The sequence below is a fragment of the Alligator sinensis genome, unplaced genomic scaffold, assembly GCF_000455745.1.
Source record: "Alligator sinensis unplaced genomic scaffold, ASM45574v1 scaffold1295_1, whole genome shotgun sequence".
Taxonomy (NCBI): domain Eukaryota; kingdom Metazoa; phylum Chordata; order Crocodylia; family Alligatoridae; genus Alligator; species Alligator sinensis.
The window spans coordinates 1,515,669-1,530,779 of NW_005841880.1; the positions used below are offsets into that span (position 1 = coordinate 1,515,669).

At 58.6% G+C, this 15,111-nt stretch overlaps 1 protein-coding gene across 4 annotated transcripts in view; it reads right to left on the reverse strand.

Moving 5' to 3' along the window:
* Positions 1-15,111, reverse strand: part of ARID3A (AT-rich interaction domain 3A) — a 56,818-nt gene that overhangs the window by 40,065 nt on the left and 1,642 nt on the right. For all 4 annotated transcript variants that reach the window (XM_025196424.1, XM_014528038.2, XM_014528037.2 and 1 more), the window contains exons 2-3: positions 7,352-8,377; positions 4,045-4,378 (exon numbers count right to left, since the gene is read on the reverse strand). In XM_025196424.1, the coding sequence (XP_025052209.1) occupies positions 4,045-4,378; positions 7,352-7,797 (780 nt within the window). In that variant the 5' untranslated portion in view covers positions 7,798-8,377. The remainder of the gene's footprint in view (positions 1-4,044; positions 4,379-7,351; positions 8,378-15,111) is intronic.

The window sequence follows — 15,111 nt, forward strand, 5'->3', positions numbered from 1 at the left end:
CCTGCTGCTGCTTCCCAGCAATACCAGGGCTGCTCCCTGCAGAGGCCGTGCCCAATCAGCTGGGGCTGGAGAGCATTCGAAAGCACGCGCTGGAGGGCGGCCAACTGGAGCTCCTGGCCAAATGCTTCGCTGAGCAAGCGGCTGGCGGGGATCCAGAGGCCGCACGCTCGGTGCCGGGGAAGAGGCTTTCCCCAGACCCAGCAGGTCGGCAGCGCGCGCTCCTCCGCCCGCAGCGGACGCTCCCGGGCGGGGATTGTAGCAGCCGGGGCGACGTTTCTATACCACGGGGACAGCCTGCCAGGCTCGGGTCCAGGCTGGAAAGCAGACCCGCAGCACAGGGAGGGCCTGGCTGGGATGATCGAGTGACCCAAGGGATTGCAGGGAGTGGGGACTCGAGGAGTCCCAGCCTCTGGGATTTGGATCCATTGGGTGCACCAACATCCCTGCTAGCTCCAGACCTGCTACATCAAACCTTGGCAGCATCTCCTGCGCTCCCCCCACAAGGTCTCCCCTGGAGCTGGGGCAGCGGGGAGAGGAGTCAGCTGGGCATGAACAGCGTGTCTCCACTACCCCGGAGCCCTGCTCAGGATGGTACGGCACTTAACAGACCCCAGGGTTAGCCTGGCCAGCTCAGGTGGAGCCGATCGCTCGGACAACATTGCAGCCTCATCCCATTCCCCTCCCCTGGCCCCAAAATCCAGTCGGCTTGCTAAAACACTCAGGATTTCACAGCAGAGGGCTCCTAAACTGTCATTTACCTGCTTGCTGCAAAAGAGGACCTGCAAAACCCAAGCGAAACCCCACTTTCGCTCCCCTTAAAATGCAACCCAGGTCTTGCGCAAAGCCGCAGCGGCAGGAATCGCGCAACGAAGAGAAACAGCAAGCGCCCCGAGGCTTGCATCAGCCGGCGCAGGCTGGCAGCGCTGTGGCTACCCAGGCGGTGTCACCACTTGCAGTCGAGTTACACTAGCTTTGCACAACGGCCTCACGTGGGGCTCGAGCGCTGCAGCCGGCGACGTGCCCCTGGGAAAAACAAAATCAAGCCGCAAACCTGCTGCATCAGGCCGTTTCAGGCTCCCGGGAGAATAGGGTCCTGTTCTGGGGTGGGGATCTAACAGGTCGGGGGCAAAGGCTGTAATGTCCCGAGAACCCGGAGGGAGCAAGGTCTGGAAGTGACATCGCCATGGTGACAAGACAGGAAGATCACAGCCAGAGAGCTAAGAGCTTTTTCACAGATTAGAAGGAGAGATTACAGCCGCCACTATTTACAGGAAGAACACAACCACCACATTAAAAAAAAAAAAGAAAAAAAGACAGAGACACAGCAAGAGGTGGATGTAAATAAGAGCGAACACAGGAAGGATTTGTGTATTTTTAAACCCCAGCTTGTAACCAGTGTGGGAGGATCTGCAGAGTTTCTGGAAAGCAAGCACGTAGGGGAGCTACTCCCACCTGCAACGTTAGGGCCAGACCCATCGCAAGGGCTCCGGGCGGGCTGGGACTTGGTGATGTTGGTGATGGGGGTGCTTCCGACCCCTATCACCCAGTGACATCAAACCTGAAGCCAAGTCACTTCCTCTCGGTGCAGTCCTTCCCACCCCATCCTTTCGGGCCGCAAGCTCAAAGCCAAAGATACCCAAACCCGAAGGGTGATGCCCGAGAGGATGGAGCTGGGCTGTTCTCAGTGGGGGCGGACGGCAGAACAAGGAGCAATGTGCTCAAGTTGCAGCAAAGGGAAGTTGAGGTTGGATGCTAGGAAAAGCTCTCACAAGGAAGGCAGTAAAACACTGGAAAGGGTTACCCAGAGAGGTGGGGGAGTCTCCATCCTTGGAGGTTTTGAAGGCCCGGCTCAACAAAGCCTTGGCTGGGGTGATGTAGTTGGGGCTGGTCCTGCTTTGAGCAAGGGTTGGTCTCAATGCCCGCCTGAGGTCCCTTCCAAGCCTCATTTTCTACGATTCGATGATACTGTTTTTGGGGAGGTCTGGGGCATAGCACAGATCGGAGAGGCAGACCTGAGCCAGCTGGAAACGCACTCAGCTCTTGTACTGAGATCCCATCCCCGGGTATCTACTCAGCTTCCTGACTTGCAGTCACACCTCTGCCTACAGCCACCCCCTTATTTACATGCTTTTACACTTAGCAAAACCACACCATGCCTTTTCCCTCCTGCAACTCATTTGAGGCGAATTATTTGCATGCCAGCATCTAGGAAGCCTGCTTTACTCCGGAAAGCAGGACCGCAGCCCTCGGGCGAGGAACAGCTATCCCATCACTGCTTGGACCAGATCACGCGGATCCCACCTGGATCGCGCGCCCGCCTGCCCGCTCGTCGCGGGGGGCCACGCTCGCTACCTGCCACGCCAAGGAGCCGTCATCTCTCGGGCAGGCACTTTCCCTGCTCGAACCGAGCTCGTCCCTCTCCCAGCACCCTGGGCGGATCACACCAGGCAGCCGTTCTGCTGGGATCCCAGCTCTCCTCCTTGTGACGAACCCTAAATAAATGGGAATTAAAAGCCCCCTCCCCAAAAGCAACACACAACCCTACCCCCCCCATCTGGATCCCATCTGCTGCTGCTGTTTGCTCCCCGTCCCCTCCCCCAGCCTAAACTCTGATGTACTTAAACACATACATCAAAGGCGCCTGGCTGTGCCCCTGGGGAGTCCTGCTTTAAGCACATTTCCTTCTATTAGCCAGCAGCTTACTGATTCAATGCGCAGGGCTGACCAATCAGCGGGAGAGGGGGAGAAAGGCAAGGAGAGAGCGAGGCTCAACAAACACAGAGCCAGAAGGGAGAGGAAGAGGGGTGGGGGGCAGGGGCAGGGGTTAGACTCGCTTTCTCCTGGGTTTCACTCTCCAGGAGCCTCCAGCCGTGGTTCTGGAGGCAAACGGCGGCTCTGGGCTGCTCTCTCTCTCCGCCTGGCCATCGAAGCTCCGGTTTGTCCCGGACCAGGCGGTCTGCAGGGCCTCGCTGCATTCAGAAAGGCTCATTTTGCCAGGCGAGCCTGCACCATTTAGCTGTCATCGCGAAACCCCTCAAATGCAGCAAGCCGGGCCGCAGTCGGAGGTCTGTGCTCATACAAGCAGGAAGGGAAGGCAGGCCAAGAGGCAGGGAGGCTCGGCAATGAGGATCCCCTCGCTCTCAGACCCAGGAAGAGACAGACTTGAACCCTAAGGGAATAGATAGATTTGAAGCAACCAGGACTGCCAGGTCCTGCGCTGCTAGAAGGGCAGGGCGCACACATCTGTTTCCTTCCAGGTTTGCAAAGCAAGCATTGCACAGAGGGAGGCCAGACCAATGCACGATGTTAGAAGCTCAATGACCTCAGCAACGCAGGTAAAGACATATTGATCCGGAAATGAGAGGCCACAAGACCCCTCCCCTGCTCTTTGTGCAATCAAGGCAAAACCAGGCCCCCCTGAGACCCATTTAGCCCCAGGAGGGCAGCTGTCCATGCAGGGTGAGGGATCCACGTACTATACACCTCCAGGGGCATCACCACCTCCGTGTAACGCTGTCCCCAACACGGTGCCCAGCCTCTCCTGTGTCAGGAGCCAGCCCAGAGCCTGCAGGCACAGTCACCAGAAAGACAAAACCCTGCTTCCAACCCATGGCACAGCTCCCAGCGGAGCAGCCAAAAATCAATGGATGCAAGAGAGCTACAGGGCAGGGAAGGACGGGGCCCCCTCCGACCAATCTGGGCACGTCAGCGCATCTCAGAGCTTCTGCCCCTCTGCAGCATCGGATCCACCCTGCCCCAGCTTCACTGCCGGCACACACGCAAGGACAAGGACACTGCAGCCTCTTGCCCGGGGCAGCTTTGGATGCAGTGATGCCTGGGGCTTAGCCAGCGACGCAACCCCATGCCCAGCGCCTCCGGAGACATCTCAATTCAGAACACGCAGGAGAACCACCTCCTCCCAGGGGCGCGGATGAGCGATGGACCCGCCTTGACGACCCCGGAGGATTAGACCCCGGAGGCGGCAGGGGCGTTCAGAGCAACCAGCAAGTGATCAAAGCACCGCGCGTCTCTCCGGGCACCTACTTGCTTGAACTGCTCCTCGTAGGTCCAGTCTCCGTGGTCTGGTGCCTGCTGCTGCAGCTGCGAGTGTCCCTGATGGCTCAATCCGGACGAGAGGCGGTCCTGCCCCCCAGGCAACCTCTGCGGCTCTCCCCGGTACTGCTGAGGGGCCTGTGGCTGGCGGAGGAGCAGGGAGCCCTGCCCCGCTCTCACCGCCTCGGCCGAGCCAAGCCCTTCCTCCCCCATTTCTTCATCCTCCTCGTAGTCGTCTTCCTCCTCCTCCTCCTCCTCCTCTTCCTCCTCATCCTCTTCCTCCCCCAGGTCCTCCTCAAAGTCACCTTCATCCCATTTGCGCTTCCTAAAGGAAGAAGACAGAATCCGTCATGGTCCGGGCAGCTCGTAGCAAAGCCTGCCAAGAACACTGCCCCCCGATTTAGCGATCCCAACCCCGCGAACCCCCTCCAACAGCGCCTGGCAGGACCCGGAGGGGACACCAGAAGGGGAGTAGATCTGCAACAGGCAGGAGGAAATCCCCATTCGCACCGCGTGCCAGCAGCCTGCAGGGCCCCAATTCGCAGTGAGGAGAGTGGGAGACAATTCCTCCCGATTTCCCAAGAGGAAGCTACGCCGGGACCCCTCCGGATGAAGCGGCTAGCACTGGCCTAGAGGCAAGAGGAGATACGGGGTCTAGCTGGACCCCAGCTGGCTGATGCCAGCGCTCCTTACTATTTCAGGGCACCAGCTTTTCGTATGCTGGTTGGAGACGGGCTGGGAAGCATGTGTGTCCGTCCCGTCTTCCCACCATACCGCAGGGTCAGGAGGTCGCTCAGCTCTGTTCCCCCCACCCCAGGCCTTCTGCCAAACCTCCACCATCCATCAAAGCCTGCCAGCAAGCTTCCTCCTGGCTACCTGATACCCGACTGGAGAGAGATGGCTCCTGTCTGGGGGAAAGCCAGGGACAAGGGGAGGAAGGAGCTTTCCCAGGCTCAAAGCCACTTCCAAGAAGAGCCGTCTCCCCAGGCAGTGCTCTGCTGTGGGGTCACCTCTCCCAGGGGCTAGAAGAAGGCCCCAGTGTTGGTTCTGACAACTGAAGAGGCTTAATGCTAAGCCACCCGACACTTGTAGGAGACACAGGCGTCCTTGGGGGTAAGCAAAGGAGCTCGATCGCATGGCGGACCTGCTTTATCTCCAACAAGTACTCGGAGGAACAGCCCACACCTGGAGCAGCCACCAAGAGCGGAGGCATCAGAGCGGGGCAGCATTCAACCATTGCCTTGATCTTGTGAATCGCACGTCAGCTCCAAGCTTTGGGCAGCAACAATGCACATTCCCAGACTGCATGGGATGGATGATTCCCTGCTTAGCACCTCAGGGCAGCGATGGGCTCTGATTCTGCACTAAGGGCAGCACACAGTGGGGCCCTGATCTGCACGGGGTGTGTGTTTGGGGTGGGAGCTCTTCAGTCCCAACGCTGCCTTGCAACGTTGGGACTGAACAGGTCTCATGCTGCAAGCTCTCAGTTCCACCGTACAGGAGCACCAGGAAGGTTGCAGCTTCCAGATGCTCCAACAGAGCCGGTTGCAACAGCTAACCTTGCCCGGGACTTAGGGGACTGGCCAGAGTGAGGTGAGCAGCAGACAAGACCCCTACCATTAGTTAGTATACTAACTGTCATAGTTCTCATGCATCTGCAAAAAAAAAAAAAAAAAAATATTCCTCACCCCAACTTCTGAACAGGCAGACACCACCCGCCCAGACCAGGTTTGTCATCGGAGACAGGGATCACCGGCAGGAGCAGCCCCTTTGGAGCGCCTGAAGCCAGCTCAAGTCAGAGCCAAAAGCCTGCTTGGTCTGAGAAGAGTTTCCTTGGGGACAGCTGCAAAACCTCCAGCCAGAAGCCAGCCCTGGGTTTTGAAATCTCCCCAGAGCAAACTGGCCTCCAGAGACACCATAATGAATTCAACTGGCCTGAGCTGTAGCGCGGATGTAGTTCTAGGCAGGTACGGGAATCTAGCCCCTCGAGAGCCCCTCTAGTAATGGGCTGGACAGTCCTGAACTCAAGCCCACCAGGCAAAGGCTTGACGTGACAAACGCTTTCCGCTTTAGGATGGCAATGGCCAATTTGGTCAACTGAGGAATATGGATGTCATAGGAAGGGAGGTTTAATCACCCTGAGGGGCCTCACTGCTCTCCAAGGGCAAGGCAGTGGCATCCAGGGGCACAGAGGTGTTCAGGGACAACTCCTGCCTCTCTCCAGCGGTTGTGTACACTGCGAGCGTGGACAGGCAGCTGCCAGGGGAAGAGGCAATAGTTTAATGCCAGGCTGTGCCTGGACCCTACCCCAACCCCCAGAGTGGAAAATGTAGCACTGTGCCCTGCTCTAATGCAGCTGGTACCCCTGGGTGCTCTGGTCCTGCACTGGGCACAGTATAGGGCTCAAGCAGAGTTCCCCGCCAGGCTTCAGTCCCACACAGAGATCATCTCGAATGTGTTATCCAAACAAAGCCCCCCCCACCCCTCAGTGGGGAAGTCTTGCCTCTGGGCTGGGGTCTCAGCAACAGCCGAGACCGCAGTGCTGCACTGCAACACCCACCGGTGAACAGCCAGGGGGGCTGGAAAAGACTCTCCACCCCAATGGGTTGAAAACACAGCAGGGCCCCAGAAGCACACGCTCGGGTTCGTCCCTTCTCGTGCGGGATCAGGCCACCACAATCAGACAGGCTGGAGGCTACAGCACCCCTTTCATGCCCCTGCCCGCCCCCAGCGATTCCTACTGAGAGCTCAGGGCACAGATCCCTGCCCCCGACACCAGCCATTGCATTTCAAGGAGACGATGACTTTAAAAATATCCACTCATTTAAATGCAAGCGAGATAGTTTCCATTCATGCAAAATCTGCGTCGGAGGCTCAGCTCTGAGCGCCCGAACCAAGAACGAGTTTGTGCTCATTTGCATCGCCAGGGTCAAGCTGTAGGCAAAGCAGCTGGATTTAAGCAGTGTTATCCTCCCCTCAGCCCACACTCAACATAGCCTCCTGGCCCTGTCCTCACCCTGGGCCTGGTGTCGAAGATAAGAGCCTACTACTGCTACAAGTTAAGGATTGCCAAGAATTAGCCCCGTACTCCAATTCCAACTTTGATCCCCTTCCTGATCAGCTGCTCTGCTTTCTGCTCCCTACCCTGTACTCGTCTGATCTGCTGCTCTGCTTGCTGCCCCCTCCACGATCTGCCATGTGACACTGAGGTTGCCCACACCTGCATTAGCCTATGCCCTGCTGCATTAGCCTCTGATGCCAGTCCCGTGAGAGCCATCAGGTCATGCCCCATACTCACAGGTCGTCATCATCCTCAGAGCCCATGTCCTGCTGGTACCCGCCGTCACCGTCCTCGTCCTCCTCGCCCCGCTCCTCCTCGTCCTCCTCTTCCTCCTCGGCCTGGCTCTCATCCGATGCACCCGGGCTGGACGAGTGGCTGAGGCCGGCGGCTGCAGCCCGCATGGCAGCCAGGGCGGCCATCTGTGCCCGCTGCATCCGGGCACTCTCAGGCTCCGTGCTTTCCTCAGCTAGGGCTGGGTCCTGGCTACGGCTCCGTGCCAGCGGCGAGGCCCCTGCAGCAAGGGCGGCATTGTGCCCGGGGACTGGCGGTGGCGGCTGCACCGGTGGCGGAGGTGTGGAGCGTGGCCGTGGCGGCTGCTCCTGTTGCTGCCGTGCCTCCAGCTCCTGCTGCAGCCGGGCTCGCTGCTGCCGCTGCAGGTTCTCCATCACGGCCTGCAGCTTCATGGCTCTGCCAGCCGGAGGCAGCTCCCTGGGGAAGGGGGCGGGCAACGCACCTGGGGTGCAATGCCCTGGAGCCGAGGGGGAGCTGGGGCACGATGCCCGGCAGGGTGCAGCAGGAGGGGGGGATGGAGAGCAGGGCCCTACCAGGGAGCAAGGCCCTGGAGGGGCAGCGGTGGAGGGCCGGGGCTCCAGGAGGGGGTCCAGTCTGGGGGAGTCAATCTCCTTGGTTGGGGGCGTTGCTGTGCTGACCAGTGCTTTACACAAAGCCTTGCTCTGCCACAAGGCGCCAGATGTCCCAAGAGGTTTTGCTAGTGCAGGCGGGGGGGAGAGGCTGGGTCCTTCTTCCCTTCTCCAGGGACCCGGCAGCAAGTCCCCTTCCTGCAACCCAGGCCCCCGTCGGGCTGGCTCAGGCTGCAGCCCTGCACATCGCAGGCTCTTTGGCTGGACAGGCACTTCCCAAGCTGCGCTGCAAGCTCCAGCTTCCGCCAGCGGCCGGCTGCCTGCCTTCCTCCCGCGGGGCTGCGGCCAGTCGGGGGTCACTGCTCTTGGGCTGCTTCTGCTTCATCCAGGTGCCTGTGCAAACCTGCCGGAGGGGAAAGAGAAGAGAAAGCGTGGGTCAGCGTGGTCCCCGGGACCCACCTTCTCAGAGGCTGCAGGGAGCCAAGGGTTAAACCAGGAGCCTCATTAATCCCGAGTTAATGCAGGAGGAAGGCTGGGCCCTGCCAGGCTGGGGGTGGGGGTGGGGGCAGCCTGTTCTGCAAGCCTCCCGCCTGCCTGGGTTGAAGCCTGTGCAATCCGAGAGCCCCGATCAGGACAGACTGGTCCCCGCACGGCCCCACCCCCAGCCCCATGCCACTGACCCACAGATAATGGACTCCCTCCTCCCCTCCGACACACACACACACCTACAACATGACCCTTTCCCCAGGCCCCTGCGGCTCCTCCCAGCCGAAGGCACGCACATGCACAGCAGAAGAAGGGGCTGCTGGAAAAGCCAGTCACCCCCTCCGCCCTGCTACAAACCCAGCCCTGCGGCGTGGTGCAGAGGCCGGCCAGCCCGACTTAGCTGCAAGTCGGTGGCAGAAAGAAAGAAGTTAAAAACCTGAAAGCCCCAAGGTTGCTGGCTTGGAACCAGCCAGGCCACATCCAGAGCCGGAGATATGGGATCTTATGGGATCCTGGCAGCATCCCTGCTGAGCTGCTGGAGGGAAGCTTAAGCAAAAGCAATGGCCCATGCCTAGTAAGAGACCCCTGCCGCCTGCCTGACAAGGCTGTGACCCCAGGGACCCCGATCCCATCAGGACCCGATCCAGACCTGCGGCCCAGCTGGGCTGAGGTTGAACAAGGGAGAAAGAGACGGATCCAGAGCAGGAAAGTGGCCTGCCACTGTCCAGAGATGTGGAGGAGGGCACTGGACTGGGCACAAGGTGACCTAGGTCTCCTGCGTCCTCGGTGGGGTGGAGAGGATGCCCTTGGGCAAAGCCTCACTGGTTCCAGCAGCGGAGGTGATGCAGTTAATGCTTTCAAGGGGATCTCGCGGGACGGGGGGACCCGCTCTGGGAAAACCATTAACCTGCTCCCCCCACCCAGCCAGGCTGCGTGACCGGGGCTCCGAGCCAGCCTGGCTTTGCACCTGCCTCCCCGCGCAGCCTCCGGGCTCGGCTTTCAGCGATCCTCCCAGCCCCAGCCACACCCTGCGAGCTCTCTTGCAGCGTGGGCTTTCCAAATTTACATACGCCCGGTGCGGGGAAGAAAGGGGGCTGGGACAGGGATGAAGCCACGCTGCTTTAAACTGCATTTGTAGGGCAGGTGAGAGCTGGGGAATGGGGAGGAGGCAGAGCAAGGAACCTCATTCCAGCCCCTTCTGCATTCACGACAGCGCAACACGAGTCGCACTTTCACTCCTGGCAGCGAGAAGCACAGCTTCCGTGCAAAGGAAGCCATCGCCTTATGACCGACCAATCTCCGTAAGGGGACAGGAATTACAGTGGAATCGGGCCTCAGGCCCAGGCCAGCATTAAAGGGGTGCTGAATCCAGTTTATTAAAGCCCCTTGAAGATCCTCTCAATACACAGGAAACGCTCTGGGGATGTACCCATATTACACTGCATCTTGACAGGCAGGGGAATACCGGTACATCCAGCCCAAACACCTTAGTGTGGATGTAGCTCGTGTCACCCGAGCTGTACTTCGCTTGTCGAATAAGGCTGTGTACCTCATCCCCATCCCCTCACCCCCCGCTTTGCAAAGGAGCCAGGTCAATGAACGTACAGCTGTGCCAGTATAATCACTTCTGGAAGAGATACAGTACTCCAGGACTGCACCCCTCATTGCTGAGGTGTGTAGTTGTGGGAACCGAAGTCCCTGGGATAGGGCACAGCTGCAATCTGTAGGAGCATGAACCCATACAGAGAGTTTTTAACAACCAACAGGTCTTGTCCACACACGGGGTCTCGGCCGAGGGCACGCATACACTTGAAGGTCCAACTAGGTCACCAACCCCAAGTGATGGCACTGCTCCCAAGCGAGCACGGACATGGGTGCTTGCTGCAAGGTACGCTGCATGGACTGGCTCGGACTTGCTCCAGACCAGGGTCATAAGCCCCTGCTATCACCAGCCCAGCCACTGCCACCCCTGAAACAGCGCTCCCCAGGGCACCAACACCCAGCCTGCGACTTCCAAGCCACAAGTGGCTCTTCTTCTCTTTGCATGTCCTTGCTGCGTGCCTCGGGCAGCCTTTTCTGGAACCACGAGTAATGCAACATCGGCACTATCAGCTGGGTCCAATGCACTGCAGCTTGGTCCCACAACGCCGGGGCACGCATGATGTTGTGGGTCCCTGCTTACGACCGACTGCTCCCAAGCGTCACAGAGCGACGGCAGTGCAGGACGGACCTACCGCGAGACCAGGCTGCAGGGACCCATCCTGTGAACACCGACCTGACTAGGAAGCCCTCCGTGGGTTTACTCTCAGCTGAACCAAGATGGGCCTTGCTACGGGGCAAGGAACAGAAACCTAGCAAGGCAACCGATTTCCATAGGGAGCTGTTCATGATAACTTACGCGGTTTGCAGGAGACCTTCCCCAAGCTGTGGGGGCTGCTGAACTTTGCACGGTCTAGATGAAGGGCAAAGCTCTCCCGTGTGCACAGCTTGGCTTTTGTGCTGAGCGCTCAGAAGCCGGCCCTGTGGCTAACGCGACACGGCCCTCCAACGGGGATGCCGCCCTATCAATACAGCCGTGCGGCGAGGTCAGGGGAAATAAGCCATGCCGACATAAGTATCTCTAAAACTGCATCGTGCTGATCCAACTAGGCCACTAAGCAGTCTAACTAGGGGCGGGGGGGAGGCTAGCCCTAACCTGGTATTAGCAGGAGCAAGAGTCCCTGCCAGCTCGAGTCTGTGGCCTGAACAGAGATGAGTCCAGGCCCAATTGCCCGGATCACTGGAAGAACTGAAGTCTCCTTGTGCAGCCCACGCAATGTCAGTGGCAAAGAGAATAAAGTTAAAAACCTGAAAGCCTCAAGCCTTGTTCCTGGAGGTCGCTGCCAGACCACGGGGGCTTGTCCGCGGCCGGAGATCCGGGATCTTACGGGACCCTGGCAGCATCTCAGCTGAGCTGCTAGAGAGCGCAAAGTGCTGAGAGCAAGAGGGCAGGGGAGGCAGACCCGTGAAAGGGCTGAGCCAGCCTCTTGGCTGGGAAAGACCTTGAGGCCACGCCTGACACCAGGACGTTCACTCGTTAACAATGCTGTGGGCAGAGGGGAAGACGGGAGACAAAAGCAGGTTTCCAAGGGCCAGTAGTTCCCTGGGAGAGACAATGGCAGCTCTTCCTCTTCCACCCAGCGGCAGCCCCCGAAGGGCTGGGGGAAGCCTGGAAAGCAGAGCAGGGCCCAGTGACACCCATGCAAGCCCTCCAAGATGCCTTCCACTAACGGGCCGGCTTATTCCTCCTCCCTTCTGGGCAAAAACCACCTTCTCGGACCTGACCGGCTTTCCAACGGCGCAGGGCCCCCGCTGCTATAGCTACATCCGTGGATGGCCCCTGCCCCCAAACGCACCCAAAACAAGGTACAACAGCCCACACGTCTGTCTATCGGACCAACTGCACGATCGGGATAAGAGGCAGCCTGCCCAAATCCCAGCTTCTCGCACATTTTCTGAACCACCGTGGCTACGATCTCCCTCCAACAGCGCAGGTGCAGTTTACGCCCGGCACATCTCATGTCGAGAGTGTACGTGCTTTGGGGCAGCGACCGTCTTGCTGGTCCATGTTCCAGCCTACCATGTTTCCCCTGCAGCATATGGGATGCAGCAGCCAAGCCCCCAGCTGCGCTGGCCCATGCTAGCCCCGCTCACCAGGATTCGGCTAACAGAGAGATTCACAAGACCTGGGCTCTGGTCTCATCGCTGCCCCTGGCCGGCGGAGGGACCTTGGGCACATCCCCTTGCCCTCTGCTCTGTCCCCTTTTTAACCTCCTTGTCTAGTTTGCTCATAAGCTCTCTGCACGCAGGGATGGGCCTCTTATCGGTGTGTGCAGGGCCCGACGCACTGGGGCCCCCGCTCCCGGCAAAGGCTTCCAGGCGCAAGGTCAGGACCACGCCGTGTGCTACCGGCTGCAACCGAATCGACCACGGCAAGGGCGAGAAGGCTTTCTGGAAGATCCTCCCGGCAAGCATGGGCTCCGTGCACCCATCCACCCCTCCCTTTACAAGCAGCAGTGAGATTCATTCATAGACAGAGAGGAACCGGAGCACGCGTCACTCAGCTCACCGCAAGCTTGCGAGTCACCTCTCTGGTGGTTGGCTCCGTCTCGCTATGAGTCCCCAAACTGGCCCGCGAACCAATCAGAAACTGGCACTGGTTTTGGTTTTTTTTCCTGCAAGATGAGTTTCAGCTTAACACTTTCTGGCAATGCAAAGGCGGCTGAATTAAGCCATCGCTCGCCAGGGGGCTGGGTCAGCGAGAGGTGCGTGCGGACAACTCCCGATACAACAAATGCCTTCTAATAAGAGCGAGCGCAGCTGGGGTTTAGGCTGTCGTGGGCCAAGAGCTGTTTGGAGTCAGCGCAAGCAAGCGCTTTTGCACGTGGGTTTGGGCATCCGTGCTATTGTTTCAAGCGCCTCGCTCGCCTGAACCCCGAGAAGCTCCAGGGTGGACCAGACGGCTCCCCCAGGCTGCTCGAGGCCGTGCAAGTCTACCTGGCAGCCGGGCTGGCGGTCTCCTTCCCAACCCCAACACTCAAGAGACAAGGGTGTCGGCGGCAGCTGCCCACTGACCTCTACAGATGGATTATTTCCTCCACGGACACACGGGAACAAGTAGTGTGCAAAGAGTAGGGGGTTCCTCTGCCCCCCTGTCCAAGCGCAACCGAACCAGAGTGGGTCTTAAAGCAGATCAGGATCTGGAGGTTGCTTGCAAGAAGCCTTCCCCATTTTATGCAGAAGCCTAATTAGCTTCCTTGGAAGCCAATTAAAGACCACAGGGTCTAGCATTTTGAATCAGTGGGCTGGGACTCCGACAGCTTCGCTACTGACTCACCGCACAACCTCAGCCACTTCTCTTGCACGCTCCCGGGGAGGTGGCAAGAGGAGGCTCCTGCGGAGGTGGCGAGATCGAGAAACTGGCCCCCTCTTTCCTGCTCCCACGGGACCCAGCACCTGGGAGATTGTGTGCTGGGTGGGGCCCACTTTCAATACAGGGCGAGAGGTGCTAGAGGAAGAGCACGCCGAGCCATCCCCATCCACCTCCCACGAGGACAGCTGCTCGGAAGAGAGTGACGACTGTTCAAAAAAACCAAAAAAAACCAGGCTAAAAATAAGCTGGGTTTGGTGACGTGTCCAGGGATGGGCAGAGATGACGTGTCGCGTGCACATCTGTAACTGGACCCAACAAAAACCTGGCTTCGGTTTACCCTGCACACATCCAGAGAACAAGCAGAAGGTCAACAATGCTCGAAACATGCCTGGGGAAGTGGGGGCGGAGGGTGCTGCCCGGAGGCCGTGGAAGCAAAAAAGAAAAATTAAAATAAGGCAAAAAAGTCAGAGAGGCCAGGCCAGGCCAGGCCAGGCCGGGCGGGGGGGGGAGCCGGATTCCCACCGCCCCGATGCAGCAGGGAGAGCTCAGCTGCACAGTTGCATGTTTAAATGCACGTGCCCATCGCTTCCCCGGCAGGGCCTTCCACCCGCCAGCTCCATTTTCTCCCTTCCAGAACCTGTTATCATCAGAGGCTGAACCAGCGCTGAGACAACAGCCGAGATCTCCAGCTTGGGCAACCCGGCTGGGAGCAGCAGCCCCAAGTGCTCAGAACCAGAGGCATTTGATCCCCCCACCCCTAAAATCCTGGGATTTGCAAGCACTTGAGGATCCCCCACTCCCCCTTTCCACTTCTAGTTTTACCCTCCTCAAGGGCAAGGGGAAAACCGGCTGAGATTTGCACGGGACGCTCGTTCAAGACCTGCCCAGGACGCTGGGAGCGTCACAGCTCAGGGTACTTGCTAATTAAGCAGCACCACCGAATTGGGATGCACAAGGCGGGGAAGGGGGGTTGCACACAGGTCGCTGCTGCCCTGTGCCCTTGGTCATCACTGCCCTTATCCCCCACCCCCTCCCTCTGCACCAGATAGGAGAGAAAGGGTCCAGGACTGTCAAGCATTTTACAAAAATTAAGGCTGACAACCCACTTATGAGGCTAGCTCCGAGTCCCAGGCAGGGAGCAGGGCCCTCCGTCAATACAGCCTGGTCCCCAGAGAGGTTATAAAACTAACCACCTGCCCAGCTAGTGAGATATTATCTCCGTTTCCCAGATAGGGAAACCGAGGCAGAAATGCTGCCTCACCCCCACTCAAGGGGATGAAGGGCTGGCCGGAGGGCAAACCCAGGAGTCCAGCCCCCGGGTCCTACTCGTGCCCGCTGCGTGGGCACCCGCCTCCCCCACGTTTCAAAAGAAAGCCCCACTGTCTGCCCAGCTCTGCCAGCAGAGTCATAAAAATTAGGTCCTTTTGAGCCAGCAAGGAGTCACCCACATTATGAAGCAAACTAATTACGCGATGAAGCAGATAATCAGTTTGCAATTAAAGCCAACGAGTTCAGAGGGAAAAGTCCACATTACTGAGCATTTTGAGTGGAGAGAAAGAAGAAGAAAAACAAAAGAAAAAAAAAAAAAAAGAAAAGAAAAGAAAAGAAATTGTGCCTGGCTGCGAAAAAGCGGCCAAACCACAGAAGTGAGAAATACGAAACAAAGATTGATATCGCCACTTTAACTGCTACTATTAAAAGTCTCGCAAGCTTTTTAAATCCCCCCCCACCCCCCCCCA